Source organism: Paramisgurnus dabryanus, chromosome 9, assembly GCF_030506205.2.
Source record: "Paramisgurnus dabryanus chromosome 9, PD_genome_1.1, whole genome shotgun sequence".
In the NCBI taxonomy this organism is placed as follows: domain Eukaryota; kingdom Metazoa; phylum Chordata; class Actinopteri; order Cypriniformes; family Cobitidae; genus Paramisgurnus; species Paramisgurnus dabryanus.
In genome coordinates, this window is record NC_133345.1 from 27,364,317 (window position 1) to 27,380,322 (window position 16,006).

The following is a 16,006-nucleotide window of genomic DNA, read 5'->3' on the forward strand; positions in this document are numbered from 1 at the left end:
TTCACTCGTAATTCTATCAATGATCCAAAATGATAAGAAGCAGGACTCTGTTAACTCAATGGGCCACATGAGATTCAGCCATGGGTCTGACCTCTGTGGGGTCAGGGAAAAGCATATTAATTAAACAGTTGATTTGCATGTTAAATTATACATTTTGGTCTATAGGTGCATACTGTATATGCGCTTGCCAAGTTGAAAAATGACTCTATTGATAGTTTTCATGTGATGTCACACATTAGAGAGAGCACTATCTGCCGTTGTCTGCAGGTTAAGAAGTGAATGATTTTTTTGTTTGTTTAGCCTAGATACTGAATAGTTGTTGTGCAATACAATGCACTAACCGATGAGGACAAGCCTGGGCTATGCTTCTACAAAAGCCATCAGAGAACAAAACACAGAAAGGAGGAATTTGTTACTTTATGTCATAAATGTATGTGCCTTTGTTCCCAGTGAGGGGAAACAATGGCGGCCATCAATATACACTCGTATACAGTGAAAACATCATCAAAGGTAACCTCAGGTAAACATTGGATATAATAATCATTGTATTTTTAGCCATATATCATATCTTGGAGTAATTTTCTTAACTGGATTGTTGCCGCATACTGAGGGAACCAATTACAGTGATTAGTTACACTAACTGCTAAAGTTATCTAAAAAAGTTTTGCAAAAAGAGTAAAAATGCAAATCCTTTTGCACCTTTATAAATCATTTGTCGTACTAAGATTAAATTTGTGTTCAGGCTGAACTTCATTGAGTTTTATTAATATGATTAAATTTATTACAACACAATGCAATCTGATATAGTATAAATAAAATCATGGCGGCAGAATAAGGCGAGGAATTTTCCACGAAAAAGATGTAAACATCGCCAAACAAGTAGAGGTCTGGCAGGAATCTGCCGTGTATAGATCGCAAGTACCCAAAACGTGTAGTTTGTGTTCATATCTTAATTGTATTTCTGGTGTGAGGTTATTTAAATAGTCACGGGTGGAAAATTGACTTGGCTTGTACTCCCTCTCTATGGAGAGCCCAATGTAAACTGCCACGTTGTTGCCCTCCAACACCCCTGGTGGGTCACGTGACTAAAAACTATCAATAGCTTCAAAGTTCTTTTTCCAGTGTTGATATTGCACTCTGAAATAATCTCAGTCTTAAATGCCACCAGAGAGAGATCATTTTCAAAGTTATGCCTAAAAAGATAAGGACTTCAGTGAATAACACAGAACTGTTTGACGATGATTTAAAACGACCTCTGTGCCAGCTTGATTTCAAAGATGTTTTTGGGTGACCTTGGTTTGAAGAAGATCAGGTAGAAAGCTTATTGATAGTCATGAGTGATGTTTAATGCGTGTCAGATCTCTGCTTGACTGTTTACGTGGCAGTTATGTGATGGCACCGTAAATTTAGCCCGACTGACTATTTCCCTTTTTAAATGCATGTGTGCATGTCATAGGCAGTCTGTTTGTATCTGATTAGCATTTACACGTAAATATATTCAAGGGCTCGTGCAGACTATACATGCTTTCATTTGTGCTTTTGTTTGTAGTTGTTCTTTGGTCACGTCAATGAATGTTTGATTTACAAACTAAAAATGAGGGCTCTGGGTGAATTTTGGGTGAGAATCCTGCTATGCTAATGTATTGGCTCATGAAAATTGATTACTTGAAGTGAGGAGATGCTGAAGGTTACCCAGCAATGTAGTCATGACCAAAGCACTATTCATAAGTTAAGCATTCACCATGCAGGATATGTAATGCCATCCAGCGAAAGAAATGGCTTAACAGGGCCCAGTCAATTAATATGAACGTTATCAGAACAAAACAAATATAGTTCTTTTATGAAATGTGAGTAGTTGGCGTCAAGATCCTTTTTTGCTTACTACGTTAAACTTTTTGTGATATCTCTCAGTTCATCTACAGACCGTACAAGCTTATAGCCTAGCAATGAAAGAGTTCTGTTACATAAGGATTGAACAGTTTTAACAATGTCAAAGTTTAAATGTAGTCTCCAGCCCTGAGCGGTGGCTTTGGAGTCTCTTGTTGTGGAGTACTTGTAGTTCCACTCTGAAGATGATGGGGCAGTGCCATTGGTGTTATGAGCAATCCATGTGAGGACTCGATGATGCAAATCCATCCCCAGGAATCTGTATATCTCCTTAGCTTTCTTTTCAGGGTTTAAGGCTAAGTCTTCATACCGTACCAATAGATATCTCCCCTTCAGCCATGGAGGTTTTTGCAGGCCGGTCTCCACTGAATACTCGATATCTCTGCATGTCCTGGTGATCTGTGTCAGGTCCACGTACCGTGGCTGGCGGCCAGTAGCGTTCCAGATCTTCCATGCTCTAAATTTACCTCCAAAGGCACTCATGCGTGATGCAAGGATAGCTCTGGGGTCTCTCACCAAGTGAACGATTCTTAAATCTATACGGGGGTCCTCTGACAGCGTACGCAGATCTCCTACCTCCGGGATACGAACCGTTTTTAAGGCCACGTGGCTCCGTGCTTGGCACGCTTGGGATGCTAGAGAGAGATTCAGGGCTTGGCACTTTTTGGGACACCAGGCTTCATCTGGCTGGCCTTCTGGAATCTCCTCAATCCCCTCTTGGCAAACGGGCGGCGTGCAGAGGGCGTGGCTCGAGCTGCGACGAAAAAACGCCCCTGTCATGTGATCTTGCGGTTCCGGGCGAATGTAATTCTCCATGAAGCTGAAATCACAGTTGTAGAGATTGAGAAGAAGATCTCTGTAGGCTCCCAGAAGAGCTCTGCCATCTAAAGCCCTTTGCAGACGACTGCTCGAATTGGTAAAGACCTGCTGGACGTGATAGAGAGGCTCAAAAACATAAAAAATGCCCGGATGCTGATTGAAAAGCTGTCCGGTAAATGATGAGCCACTGCGGGTTTGCGCAAATAGAAGGATGTGTTTCCGAGCGGCGGCACCACTGGACTCTGCAGGGACATGGCTGTCTTCGCAAAGAGATTTCAATCTTTGCTCTGGGGAGGAAAGGAAGAGAGAGTGAGAGAGTACCACACCACAGAGGACATTAAAGCATCACAAAAGACCCAATTAGTTCAGCATCTCGCTCTTTAATCACACCATTTGGCTTAAATCTAGTGCATTATTTAAGAAAATAAGATATGATATAATATTTCCCAAAACTTTATCAAAGTCTGGTGCAATTCAGAAATCTATTCTCCCCGCTGGGAGGTAAAGTACGGTAATAATCATGTTGTTTTGAACACTTGAATTGCCTTCTGTGGCAGTAATCGTTTCACAGTTTCAAAGCAATATGTGAAAATATGAAGAGAATTGAAACAGGAATACTGCTTGCATTTCGTCAGTCATAGATTATTTGACTTTTGCTTAACAATTAACAATTACTATGTATAGTAGGGGGTGGGGAGAAGTGATAACGTTTGTAATTACGGCTGATGAGAGACTGATTGCGCGTAACACATTAGGTTGTGCGAGCAAACGCTTGTTCAAAGTGCAAACAGCTGCTCCGCGAGGACATATTACTGCAGATTAATGATGAGATAATTGTAGAATTAATTATTGATATTTCATCTCGTGCTTTTATTCGGATGAGCAGGGAGTTTCCAGGTTGCATCTCTAAAGCTGTGAAATGATGGCAGTTCATTTCTTTAGTCACAAACAGAACTTGCATCTTTGGAGATAAACATACAGTGAGAGTTTTACATCGATCCTTTGTTGTGATCTTGTCCAACTAGCCATAGATAAATGTTCATCATAACATATATAAATTAATTCAATTTAAGTTTGTATTTAAACCATAATTTATATTAAAATAATGAAAACTCTGGGAAATCACATCCAGTATCACACAACACTCCCATTTCATTTTTTTTGTCTCTCAGATACAGTGCTATCCTGCAGGAAGGTCACGCAATACTAAATTGTGACCCAGCCTGAAAGCCCAGCTAAAGTATTTTTTGTGTAATTTTTAACCCTCATAAGCCCAGATTTTCCTGTTTACATTAAAGGGCAGGGGGGGTTAAAAATGACCCCAGAAATTAAAAAGAGTGATTACTAAAAATATATAAATTTTTAATGGCACAAATAATATATCTATTTCCTATCTATACATTAATGTTTTGGGAAATATAAAGTACTTTTGTACCTGTTTACCACTAAATCCTTCAACTACATCATTAACTTGCATGTAAATTATTATTTTTTATGAAAAATTCACATAAATTATGATCTGAGTTTGATAAAAAAAAATTGATATTGATCTAGATGTTATGTGCTGAATTTAGCTATCTGCTGGTTAGAAATCTGCTGGTGAAGAATTACAGTTTAGGAAATAAATCATTTTGACCAATAGAGGCCCATAGAGACCCATTCATTTCACTGGATGTGGCCAACTGCTCAAATCACTACTTTAGTGATACATTTTGTGAATTTATGTATATATAAACATTAGAAAGGACATTCAAAATGAAAATTATTTTATATATAATTATTTGTAGTTTTTGATGCATTTTGAAATGTCTGTTTTTACAAATGACAACAGAAATTTAACTGAATGTTAGTGCGTGTGTGTGCCTGTGTGTGTGTGTGTCTATGTGTGCGCGTGTGACTTTTTCTGTATGTGTCTGTGTCTTTATGTGTGTGTAAGTGTAACTGTGTAATTTTGTGTGTATATGCGCACACGTGTGTGTGTGTGTGTGTGTGTGTGTGTGTGCACGCACCTGTGTGAGCATTAGAGCCCACTTTACATCTTTGTTCTGCATCTGTGGCTGTTTTTTTTTGCCAAATTCTATAAAAAATGCTATCTGTGGCAGTCTTTGTGTGTGTGTGATTGAGCATATCTTTTCTATATTGCATTTGTGCTCCAGTACCAGGCCTTCTTTTCTGTGTTGAAATGTTCAGATTTAATGTGGATGCATTTTTTTTGACAAATAAAAAAATAGGTTTGTTTTGCATTTCCTATTAATTTTCAATTGGGGTCATTTTGACCCCCAATGGCCTCTTTTGTAAAAATGTAAGATGTAAATCTTAAGGACGACCAAATCAAGCCCAGTTGTTTATATGAATATTGACAGATATTCTAGAAAAGTCACAAAATCTTATTCCACTGAGGGAACCATTTTTTTTCTAAAGAAAGTGGCTTGGGGGTCATTTTAATTCAAAGGGACTTATAAAGGTTAATATTGTCTGAGTAAGGCCATATTAAAGATTGAAATAAATGTGAAATCAAATGCGGATGCTCCAAATCTCATAATTAGATTATGAGACTTTAGCCTGGATTTCACAATAGTTACTGTCAGCATCTAACATGTAATGCTTTTGTTACAGGAAGGTGGCTCACCTTTACTTTGGCGTCCTTGGCAGTGGGTGGAGTCTTGGCATGGGCCACTGAAGGAGTCACGAAGGGAGCGGATGGCAGTGTACTGCACCCCCAAAGATGTGCAAACCAACAGCAACAGAGTCTTCCACGAGCACTCCATACTGCTCCTTCACCATCACATACTGCACTCTGAGGAAGGCATGCACACATTGCTTTATTTATCTTGCACTATGGCTTTCGTTCTCAATTGTCTTGAGTAGAATTAGGGAAGTATAGCACTTTTTTGTTGAAGTGGTAACAGTTTAGTTTTGGTTGCGTGTAGTTTTTTTACTGTTTAGCGCAGGTGCATTTCAAGGTTACTTTGAAGTCTGTGATAACTTGAAAAAGCAAGCTCTGTTCAATAGTGCCTGTCTTCTACTGTATGTAACTAATTTTTTATACATTACAGTACATAAGCAGCTCCGTTTGCAAATGTTTCCCACACAAGCACATAGCATTACATGCTAACAGTATTTTACGAGGTGGCTAATTAATGAATTTACATGAAGAGCTCACATTGTAAAAAATTTAGTTTAATCAACTTGAATTTAAAATTAATGTCAACCTTCTTGACTAGTGAGGAAAGTTGAAATTTAATTTAATTAAACATAAAACATTAAGTGTAACAAGGATTTTTTTTACAGTTCAGATACAAAACCATTGAAGTGCGTCTTACATGTTTTCTTGTAAATAAGCATTTCATCAGGCTCTTATGTTTAGGTTCAGTAATTTCATTTTAATGGCAATGAAAATGGTTATTTGTAAGTTATTGAAATGCCTTATTTTCACAAATTTCACTTCAGTCATTTTATTGGTATTCGTATTTTGCTGCAAAACCCTTTAAAGGGGACAAATAAATATTTGTTGTCCCCAAAGTACATATGTAAAGTATTAGCTCAAAATACCATATAGATAATTTATTATAACATGTAAAAATTGCAACTTTGAAGCTGTGAGCAAAATGTTCAGTTTTTGGATGTGTCCTTTTAAATGCAAATGAGCTGATCTCTGCACTAAATGGCAGTGCCGTGGTTGGATAGTGCAGATTAAGGGGGTGGTATTATCCCCTTCTGACATCACAAGGGGAGCCAAATGTCAATGAACTATTTTTCACATGCTTGCAGAGAATGGTTTACCAAAACTAAGTTGCTGGTTGTTCTTTTTTTTACATTTTCTCGGTTGATAGAAGCCCTGGGGACCCAATCATAGCACTTAAACATGGAAAAAGTCAGATTTTCATGATTTGTCCCCTTTAAGTCCATGCAAGCTGTTTTGGCAAAATCTCCACTTCTAAAAAAGTCACCAGTCACTCTTCACTTTCCTTTCCGAATAAAGGTAAAAGGCAAAAAAATTGGTCAATATCGTAATATATTTGGTAAACCTCCTTTAACTGGGTAAAAACTCTCGCAGGTCGATAATTGAAATCAGTCCATGCAGCTCTACTTCCATGCACTTAGAGGACTTTGCTATCACTGCAGTGCCTGGGGACTGGAGAAGGATACCTTATTACAACCTCCCAGCCATGAGAATCTAAACGGCGACCTTTGGGTTACAAGCTGACTCTTTAACAATCAGGCCACATGTACAATTTCCTTTTGCTCTGTGACGTTTGGGTTAGGAGCGGGTTATATTCATGTTTATTTAGATAATCATACTTTTGTATCATTAACATCATATGAACATAAACGAAATCGCCATCATATGACACGGGTATGTTATCAGGGGATCAAGTTGGTTTTACTGGTTTACATGTGTCTAGCTCTAATAAGACTCTAAGAAAGATATAAAACACAAAGCACGTGCAAATACTGGGAAACATTGTGTATTTTTAATGACACCGATATATTTTAAGTATACTTTTCAGTATATTACTGGTAAGGCTATTTATAATTGACATTGGCTTTTGGAGTAGTTTTTTCTTTAGTTTGTAATATATAGTAAGATGCATTATGGGATTGCTTTCTCTCTAAAGGATACAAACAATTGTGTCTTACGACTCAGCTAAAAGAAGGTCTTAGAAAGCTCCGTAATTAGGTTGCCTATACCTCGTGAACAGCCTTTGTATCAGGAATGGCCTGTGATTAAAATGCTGCCTCTGTAGGCAGCTTACTAAGTTATGGAACAGAGCAGGTATGTCTAGTGCTTTGACTGCAATTGGGAGATCATTACACCAAAGTGCTTATGGGCTCTTATATGACAAATACAGGCAGGCGGTAAAGAGTGAGATGCAATATTGTAGAAGGAGAGTCGGTTGAAGTACATTGGTGCCTGACTAATTTTCTACCAAGAAATGCATTTGAAATAATCTCTTTCATGGATTAACCAATTAAATAATTTTTATTTTTATGTAATTTGCCTATCTGTGACACTGCCTGTGAAAGCCCAGCTTTTTTGGGATTGTACTGTTTTTAAAAAAAATCATATACACAATGTAAAGAACATTCTGTGAAAAATAACTTGATGTCTTCAATCAGAGTAAATTTCACAGACATGGTAAAGTTTTACATTCTTAAAAGTAAATTTCACTTCCTCCTGTGAATTTAAAAGAGCGGCGTCAAAGGGTTTTGCATGCATAGTGTCCATGTTTGCAGTAAGTAGTGTATTTTTGTTAGCAAAGATCCCCAGTAACCACTGAGGGCATAAACAGATAACAGCCTAATCGGTTGTTTGTCTATTTTGTCTAGTTTAGTTGTGAAGCTGCCCTTTGTAAATAGCTCACATTGCTGCAAACATGTGAACCTGTGAAATCGATACTAAAGTCTCATAATCTAATTCTGAGATCAAGAGCATTAAAGCACTGTTTATAATTTTTTTACTAATTTGCATTTAGGCATTTGGTAGATGCTTTTATCCAAAGCAACTTGCATTACATTACAAGGTATACATTTATTCAGCATGTGTGTTCCTTGGGTTCAAACCCATGACCTTCTGCAGTGGTAGCTCTTACCACTGAGCTATATAGGAGCTTACTCAGACAGTATTAAAGATATCAAGGTAAAGGTTTATTTAACATTATGGGATAATTTTATTAGGAAATCAACAATGGGTGGCATTGATGGCCTCCAAATATATTTTCCTATGTAACTTCATAGATGAATAGCCTATTTAAAGGTGCAGTGTCAGCATCAGTCAATAGCTGGCTGTTGTAGGAAACACAATATATTACATATTCTCATCTTGAGCTGACAGAAATAAACAGCCATGTTAGATAAATATAGCATGGCAATTTCATATGCACTTGGAATTTCAAACACATGAAGCATTGTATGGAAAAATCTTTTTTCTAACACTATGACAAACCTCTTATCAGCAAATAGCCATGTAGACTTGCCTCAGGTTTCTCGAACCTGCATGAAAATCCCCTCTCTGGTCTGATGATTTAGTATTCAATAAAGGCATATTTCCTGTGCTTTTCATTAGCACCCGAGAGGTGGCTAGCATGCAACTTTTCAACGGTTGATTGTGTGTCTAGCAGACTGTATAGCACAGTCACAGCTGCATATAAAACAACAGTTATATACCCAATTGCTAATGACACGCAAGAGCAATGTTGTACTAAAACCGTCGAGCACCATTGAGAAATTGATCCAACAGGTTTATGGCTGTGACAATCAATATTTTGAAATCATTTAGTGGGCTACTGAAAACTGTCTTAGTGTTGCATGTCCTAAAATCACTCTTTACTGAAAACCTGACATATGTTGTTCTATTTTATTTTATAAGGACAGACTCGAGTACAGAGACTGGAGTGTGTCTTTTTCAATCACTTCAGTCTCGATGGTTTTAGCTGTTTTCATACCATTTATGGGATTTCCAGAGCTCTCTTGTATTAAACTGTACCATCGTTCATCTATTTCAGTCAACAAACTGATTACAACATGCAGAATTATGGAATGTATGGGAAAAATGCACTTCATTTCCATCAATGTGCACACTGGGAGCTATGATTACCTTTCACTGCCATTTGACAAAATCGCTTCAGTCACATCGGGCAAAACAATCAAACACCAGTACCATCAGTGATGAAAGTGCTAGTGGTAGAAAATGTATAAATGTGTCTTTGTCGTTATTTTACTTGTGAAATTGTTTTGATATTTTGACCTTATTGTATTTATATGCATGCATACATATTGCATATACAGTAACACAACTAGGACTGCAGAGTTGAGAAAAGGGTATAAAATAGTTAAATCTTTCAAATCATCTAATAAATGTCATAATAGATGAAGAGAGGGTACAAATGAACTAAGGAAACCAGAATATAATAGGATGAAAATGGCTAACAAAGACATCCGTGTGAAACAAATGTAATTACAAAGATCTTAATGAGTTTTTGATATCTGGGGCTTATCATGTTATGAAGGATGTTTGTTTTTAATTGTTGCAAAATACAAAACATTTATCACTTTGTGATATCAGGGAGGAAACCTGATTTGAAAACCAGGAATAGTTGACTTTATAGAGTTGCATATTTTGTCCATAGACACTGTATTTATCTGAGCCAACACTAAGCATTTACAAAGTCTACAATGTGTTTACAAGGAAGAATAGAGTTGAAGCTATAGGAACGATGAGAAACATGAGATTTTAAAAATCATCTTGCATTATACATATATATGTGCTTTATTGATCTATTATGATGTATTTTCATAATACAAAACCTTTATGACACACTTTTAAAAATAAAGGTTCCTTAAATGGTCTTCCTCGAACTGTACATAGAACCTTTCTGTTGCACAATGGTTCTATTAAAAGGTAAGAAAGAAATGGTTCTTTGAATTAAAAGATTCTTAAAAAAACAAATAAGCTATTTTGGCATGCCTGCAAACCATTTAAGGACCTTCATTTAAAGAGTATGTTATGTATAAACTTGTTAATAGTGTCTTATGTAAATGTACAGTTCTTGCATGGTTGTGATTATGCAAAAAAAAATTAAGAATTATTTACACACGTCTAAACTTTATGCGTGTCTGCCAAACAGCAAATTTCAATTGGAGGTTAATGTGTGGACAATATAGCTATGGGCAAGACCCTGACGTGACGGGAGATCGATCCAAAATATCCTAAAAACATAAATACACTCGCTCGATATAAAACCAGTCAATGTCTAGTATTCCCTCTTGCAAAATAACGTATAATGTAGCTACTAGCTAGAACAATGATAACATTTTGCGTGTTTATACATCTAAATAGTCCGTGATAGCCTATAGAGAAAATAATGCGCGGGATTATCAAGGCAACTCCACTTGCATTTCGTAAATAAACGCAATATTTTGTTCAGGATTCACTTACACAGACTAATTAGAGTTATTTAAAGTTTACATTTCTTTAACGACCATTATCTTATTTATAAATCCAGTCAGTCAGGTAGCCTACATCCATCCTCAGTTACAGCTGCAACTTCTTGCTCGTGCTCGTGCTCCTTAGAGAGGACTGTAGGCTATCAAATATACACATCTGTTGGCAATAAGTTAGTGTGATAAGTAATGCCTGCGTAAACTAAACTAAAATGAAACGCCGTTAGAAATGAAAGCAGTTAGATGAGAATGGACGCGAGACCGACACGCGCGGCGCATCTCTTACCATTCACGAGCTGATGAAATAATCCTGAATAAAACCCACATGGCATCCATCCAGTAAAGTTGATGTTGAAATAGTAATGCGGTCCTCGAGTCGGTCAAAAGAAATGTGTGCCGAGCGGTCTGTGTGTTAAACGACAGCTGAATTATTCGGTAAAAGCAAGGGGGTGGGCATCGCACCGCGCGTGGATAACCAGTGGCTTGTTCGCGTGTCGTTGGTTTGCGTGAGTTTTACCTTTGCACAGTCAAAGGATGCTGCTGGAAACAGATGCTGATGTTGGCAGGAGTACAAACATTGCTTCTGTGGGGTTTTTAAGACGTTTTTATAGAGTTGATACACAGGAGCTCGTGAAATGCCAAAGTTATTAGTTTGGTCACCACAGAATGGATAATAACTTGGATTGCATGGTTCACTCTTTTATAAAAGATAAAAGTGTCTGCTAAACATAATACATTTATTTAGCCATATTTGCAAAATTGATTTTAGACATTAGACCAAACAATGGTATCTATTTCAACAATATACAATAACAAAATAAAATACAATAACAAAACAAATAACCAAAAAATGGTAATTCTTATCCAATAAAGAGTTCTTTGTCAGGCTGTATGGGAAAGGCACACATTAACAGAATAAAAAACAAAAGCATGGATGTATTATAAGTTAGAAACCTGGCAAGTCCAAGGCATAATTCTCATTACAATCTATCTAAGTCTTGCCAATATTTCTAAACACCACACAAGGATTCCAATAAACTCTGAATGCCAGGATGATCCAATAACCTCAGGAGAGTTCAGAACCAACACAGCTTCTGTAAAATTCAATCATGCAAACAAACAAAATCACACAAATACCTATTTGACAAGCAAAGTACAAAAATATGACCACACAGCATGCAGGGAGAAAGAAATACAGTCCAGGGCAAAAGGAACCTGAACCTGCAGGTACACCAACACCCAGCACAGCACAGATACTCAAAAGAACACAAGGATTATGTAAAGTAGCCAGATAAGAAGAGTAAACACTATAAAATCAAAAACAAAAATAAATATTAAAACTTAACTGACTGCAGCTCTAAATCAAATAATAAAACTCTATACATATTTTACAAACCACTCTCCAATATTGTCAGCCTTCATTGAATGTCAATCATCATTCGCATTGCCACCACAGCCTTTACCTCCATTAGGAGCCCACCAGTCAACACATTCCTGTTTTTTAGTCCCATCTGAAAGGGAGAGGACTTACGCTGCTAGGGACTTTTGTCCTATAGAAGCCACTTCTATTAATGTGTGACTGTGTGTGTGTGCTTACTATGGTAAAGCTCTTACAGGGCTATTTTAGGGGCCATATCCTGTCTGCACAGATACTCTTGGTTGGTTGAGTTTATTAATGTGATTTTTTTTGATTTACTGTTGCTTTACGGCAAAGTCACATTGCCTCATGACACATATTTGAGTTATACGCATGGTCCTCTCTAGCAAATGGATATTTTTGGAAACAGGCAGGTTATAAAGTATCAAACAGAAACTGCAGATGCTGAGCTGTCATAGGTTAAAGAAGATTTTATTGTTTGCATTATACTTTTTGTGATGATAGACACTTTTATTACTATTTATGACACATCATTTTGCATTAAAATTATGTTGCCATCCCTTGATTCTGTACCTTTTTATTTAGGGTTGTGGGAGTGAAGCTTTTCCTAGCATCACCAGGCGAAGGCTGGGAATACCATGTACAGGTGGCCATGCAGTCTCCTATAAAGGTAATCACCAATTCAATGTTTGATATATTGGTGTGCGAGGCAAAAACTAATGTGGGGTTAGTTGTAACATGGACTGTTTACATTGTTGCACAGGGTTGAGCGTTTTGTTTTTCCAGTATTTTGTTTATGCTGCCAAAAGACGATCTGCAAATTATTGGAAATGTATAATGTTTTTCCAGAGAGTTATTAATGAACGAGTGTTTCGGTGGCATATAAGTACATTTTTTCATCATATGTTTTTTTGGTTTCTAAGTAGGGTGTGGAAGATATCAAATCCAATTCTATGTCATATTAATCAGTGTCTTGTTGACTAAAACATATCATCGTTTTGAAATATGTCTGCAACTCTTAGCAACTTTTTTGGTGGGCTTGAAAATATTTTGACCAATCGGGGTTAACTGTAACGCTGTGTTACAACTAACCCCTCAGCACTTACGATATGAAAACCGCTAACGTTAGCGTAATTCTTGCTGTTGTTTTAAATAGGCTACATATGAATGATTGCTGGCTGCCAACAAAATAAATGTGCCTGTCTTATCAAAAATCGTGTGTCAAATATATTTGTGTTCATATTTTTAATATTGATTGAATAAGATCACATAAAAGATTGAAATAATAATGAAATAAATGGCTAAAATCAGACTTTGATCATTATCACAGAATTTGATTTTTAAAACTGTAGTATGGTTATTACAGACTGGGTCACATATAAAAAATTCTTGTATACATGCTTTAGTAAAGGGTGTTCACATACCGTGACTCAAATGACACCTGTGAAATATAACGCTTGCCTCCGGGCAAAATGCATATAATGACAGTCAAGAAAGTTGACAGAATATTTTGACAAGTGAAAGCTGCCCATCTGAAACCTGCCTGTCTAACTGGTCTACATTGCTAGATGACTCACGATAAGGACTTTGTTATGATTCATTGACATATATCAAAAGAAAAGAAAACAGTTTGTGGTTGGGTAAAATAGAGATTAGATGTGTCACAATGGCTTCAATCACGCAACGAAGTCCGCCGTAAATCTTTATTATCTAAAAGATTTGTTATAATTGTTAAAATAAACAATGTTGATGTGAAATGGTACCCATCCACACATCTCAAACTGTTTTCTGTCTTATTAGACATGGTGCTTAGTTTACTTGTTTGGTTTATTATGAAGAAAGAATAATTTTTAAAACCTTTGGTAGTGTGTTGAAATGCAATCAAGGCAGTATTATAAAACATAATCAATTAACAAAGGACTGGATAATTTAAATCCAGAACACCTGCTGCAATAAAACAAAGAAATATGGATTAAAGCTTTAAAATAATGCTGTTATCTGAAGAGGAATGTTTGGTATGTGCATTTCAGTCGTGTTGCCCTAATGAGAATTTGCTCAGCGTCTCCCACCCAAGACCACCAGTGCGTTTTATACAACATGCAGTGTCCGTCAAAACTGTACTTCCTTTCTGAGTAACCGCCAGTGCTTACCTAGCTGTTAGACAGGATCAGCTATAGACGCAAACACGGCTATTGACACATTAATCGGACCAGAAATTAGAAGAGGAAATGTACAACACGTCCCCAATCAGGAGAATGAGGATATGTTTTCACATCTGTTGTTTATCATTACCAAGATCTCTGTCATGGGAGATGTAATGTGCCAATGGCAGCAGTACAGATTTTCCAATTGCTTGCATACATAAGAAATAATCTTACAGTTGCAAGTATGGACTGTATGCTCTTGAAGACTCGTGAACAATAAATGCCCTTTTCAAAAGAGCTTAAGTATGAAGAAATATATCAACGATGCTTAATGTAGCATGTAACGTTTTGCTAGATAAGGCTGAAATGATTGTCTTTACACGGGATCAACTTTTATGCAGGTATTTACTTTGTGTGTTCTTAACAAGGAAGCAAACAAACAGGTCTTGTCTTCATTTTACAAGGAAATGTCCCTTGTGCCTAAAGCTGTTTTACATGATTGTCATGCCTTAAGATTACCCAGAAGTCACTCTTTTCTGTTTTAACGTTTACAGGTGCAACCAGTATCATGTCACATGCAAGCTTGTGGTATTGTGATTTTTTGTATTACACAACAAGTGAAGTTTGCATTTCATTTTAACATCATTTTATCAAATACAATTTAATCAAATTTTGAGTCGGTGGATAGTTGGCGCAGATTTTGTGCAACAACTCCAGCTCAAAGGAGCGACCATATAATCACAAATTAAGTCTGGAACAATGAACGAGACGCTTTGGTCATTTATTTTTAGTTTGATTGAAGTGGCTTTTCCTCTGCAGAGAGTTCAAGATCTCTTGAAGTAGATTTGGTTGTTTTTTTAGCCCTCATTTTTATACCAACCACAATACCAATCGAACACAACACTAGCAGCCCTGCTATCCCTCCACACACAGCGTACATTGTCAGATTAGTCTCAGGCTCAGGTGTAGGCTCGGGTAAATGGTCCGGTTCACTGTTTTGGTCATTCTTTATTATTTTCGTTGTGCCTGATTGAAACCTTAAGTTGGTGACCTGTCGAAAGAGACACATGTCCATGAATTCGTTGTCTGTGAGCAACTGATCAGTTTTTGCCTCATCTTCCTCCTCTTGGTTGTCATCACCGGTGCTATCATCATATTCTTCATAATCAATAACATCCACAGCTGCATCCTCATCACTGTCCATCACCAGTACCACACACCAGTATGTCCCACTGTCCTCCTTTTTGGGGTTAGCAATAACCAGAGATGAATTTTTCTCAGTAACCCTACCCTTAAGATCTTCAGGTACGGGTATTGAAGGATCTCCAGTGTCCATTATCAGGATGTCTTCCCCATGGCTCTTTCGAAACCACAAAAGGCTGGCAAACTCTGAGGTGAACCTACACGTGATGGATACCTCCTTATCTTGTGTAGAAAATGAGATTTCAGTCGATTCGTGTACAGGGCAAACATTCACAATGTACTCTTCAACAAGGACGGTGGAGAAGCATTTGTATGTCCCGGAGTGATCCAAAGTGAGAGAGTTAATGACCAGAGAATAGTCTCCTTTATCATTTGACACAAAAATCTGATGCCCAGATTTGCCTTTGAAACTTATTGATTTGGATGAGTTAACTGATCCAAAGGGTGTTTCCCAGTAGTTCTGTCTGTGATGGTCTACTGAACATGGTAGGGGCACCTTCTCTCCAACAGAACGGTAAATATACTTCATATCGGGTTCTTTTGGTAGCCCTATGGTTTGAAAACTCAAGCATTGCTCTCCCTTCATACCCAGACAGAAGAAACGGGGACTGTCTTTAAATAAAGCATCTGA

The 16,006-nt window shown here is 37.2% G+C and overlaps 1 protein-coding gene across 2 annotated transcripts; it reads right to left on the reverse strand.

Annotated features, from left to right (window-relative positions):
- Positions 1-1,309: 1,309 nt before the first annotated feature.
- LOC135773696 (carbohydrate sulfotransferase 1) lies at positions 1,310-11,182 on the reverse strand. Of its 2 annotated transcripts, XM_065283427.2 has the most exons (3): positions 10,937-11,182; positions 5,336-5,503; positions 1,310-2,993 (listed from the first exon to the last, which is right to left on the reverse strand). In XM_065283427.2, the coding sequence occupies exons 2-3, from the start codon at positions 5,472-5,474 to the stop codon at positions 1,882-1,884; spliced, it is 1,251 nt and encodes a 416-aa protein (XP_065139499.1). In that variant the 5' UTR covers positions 5,475-5,503; positions 10,937-11,182; the 3' UTR covers positions 1,310-1,881. The 2 variants fall into 2 exon arrangements, with proteins under 2 accessions (XP_065139499.1, XP_073671875.1); XM_073815774.1 differs by lacking the exon at positions 10,937-11,182 and having other exon boundaries at positions 5,336-6,899.
- Positions 11,183-16,006: the final 4,824 nt, after the last annotated feature.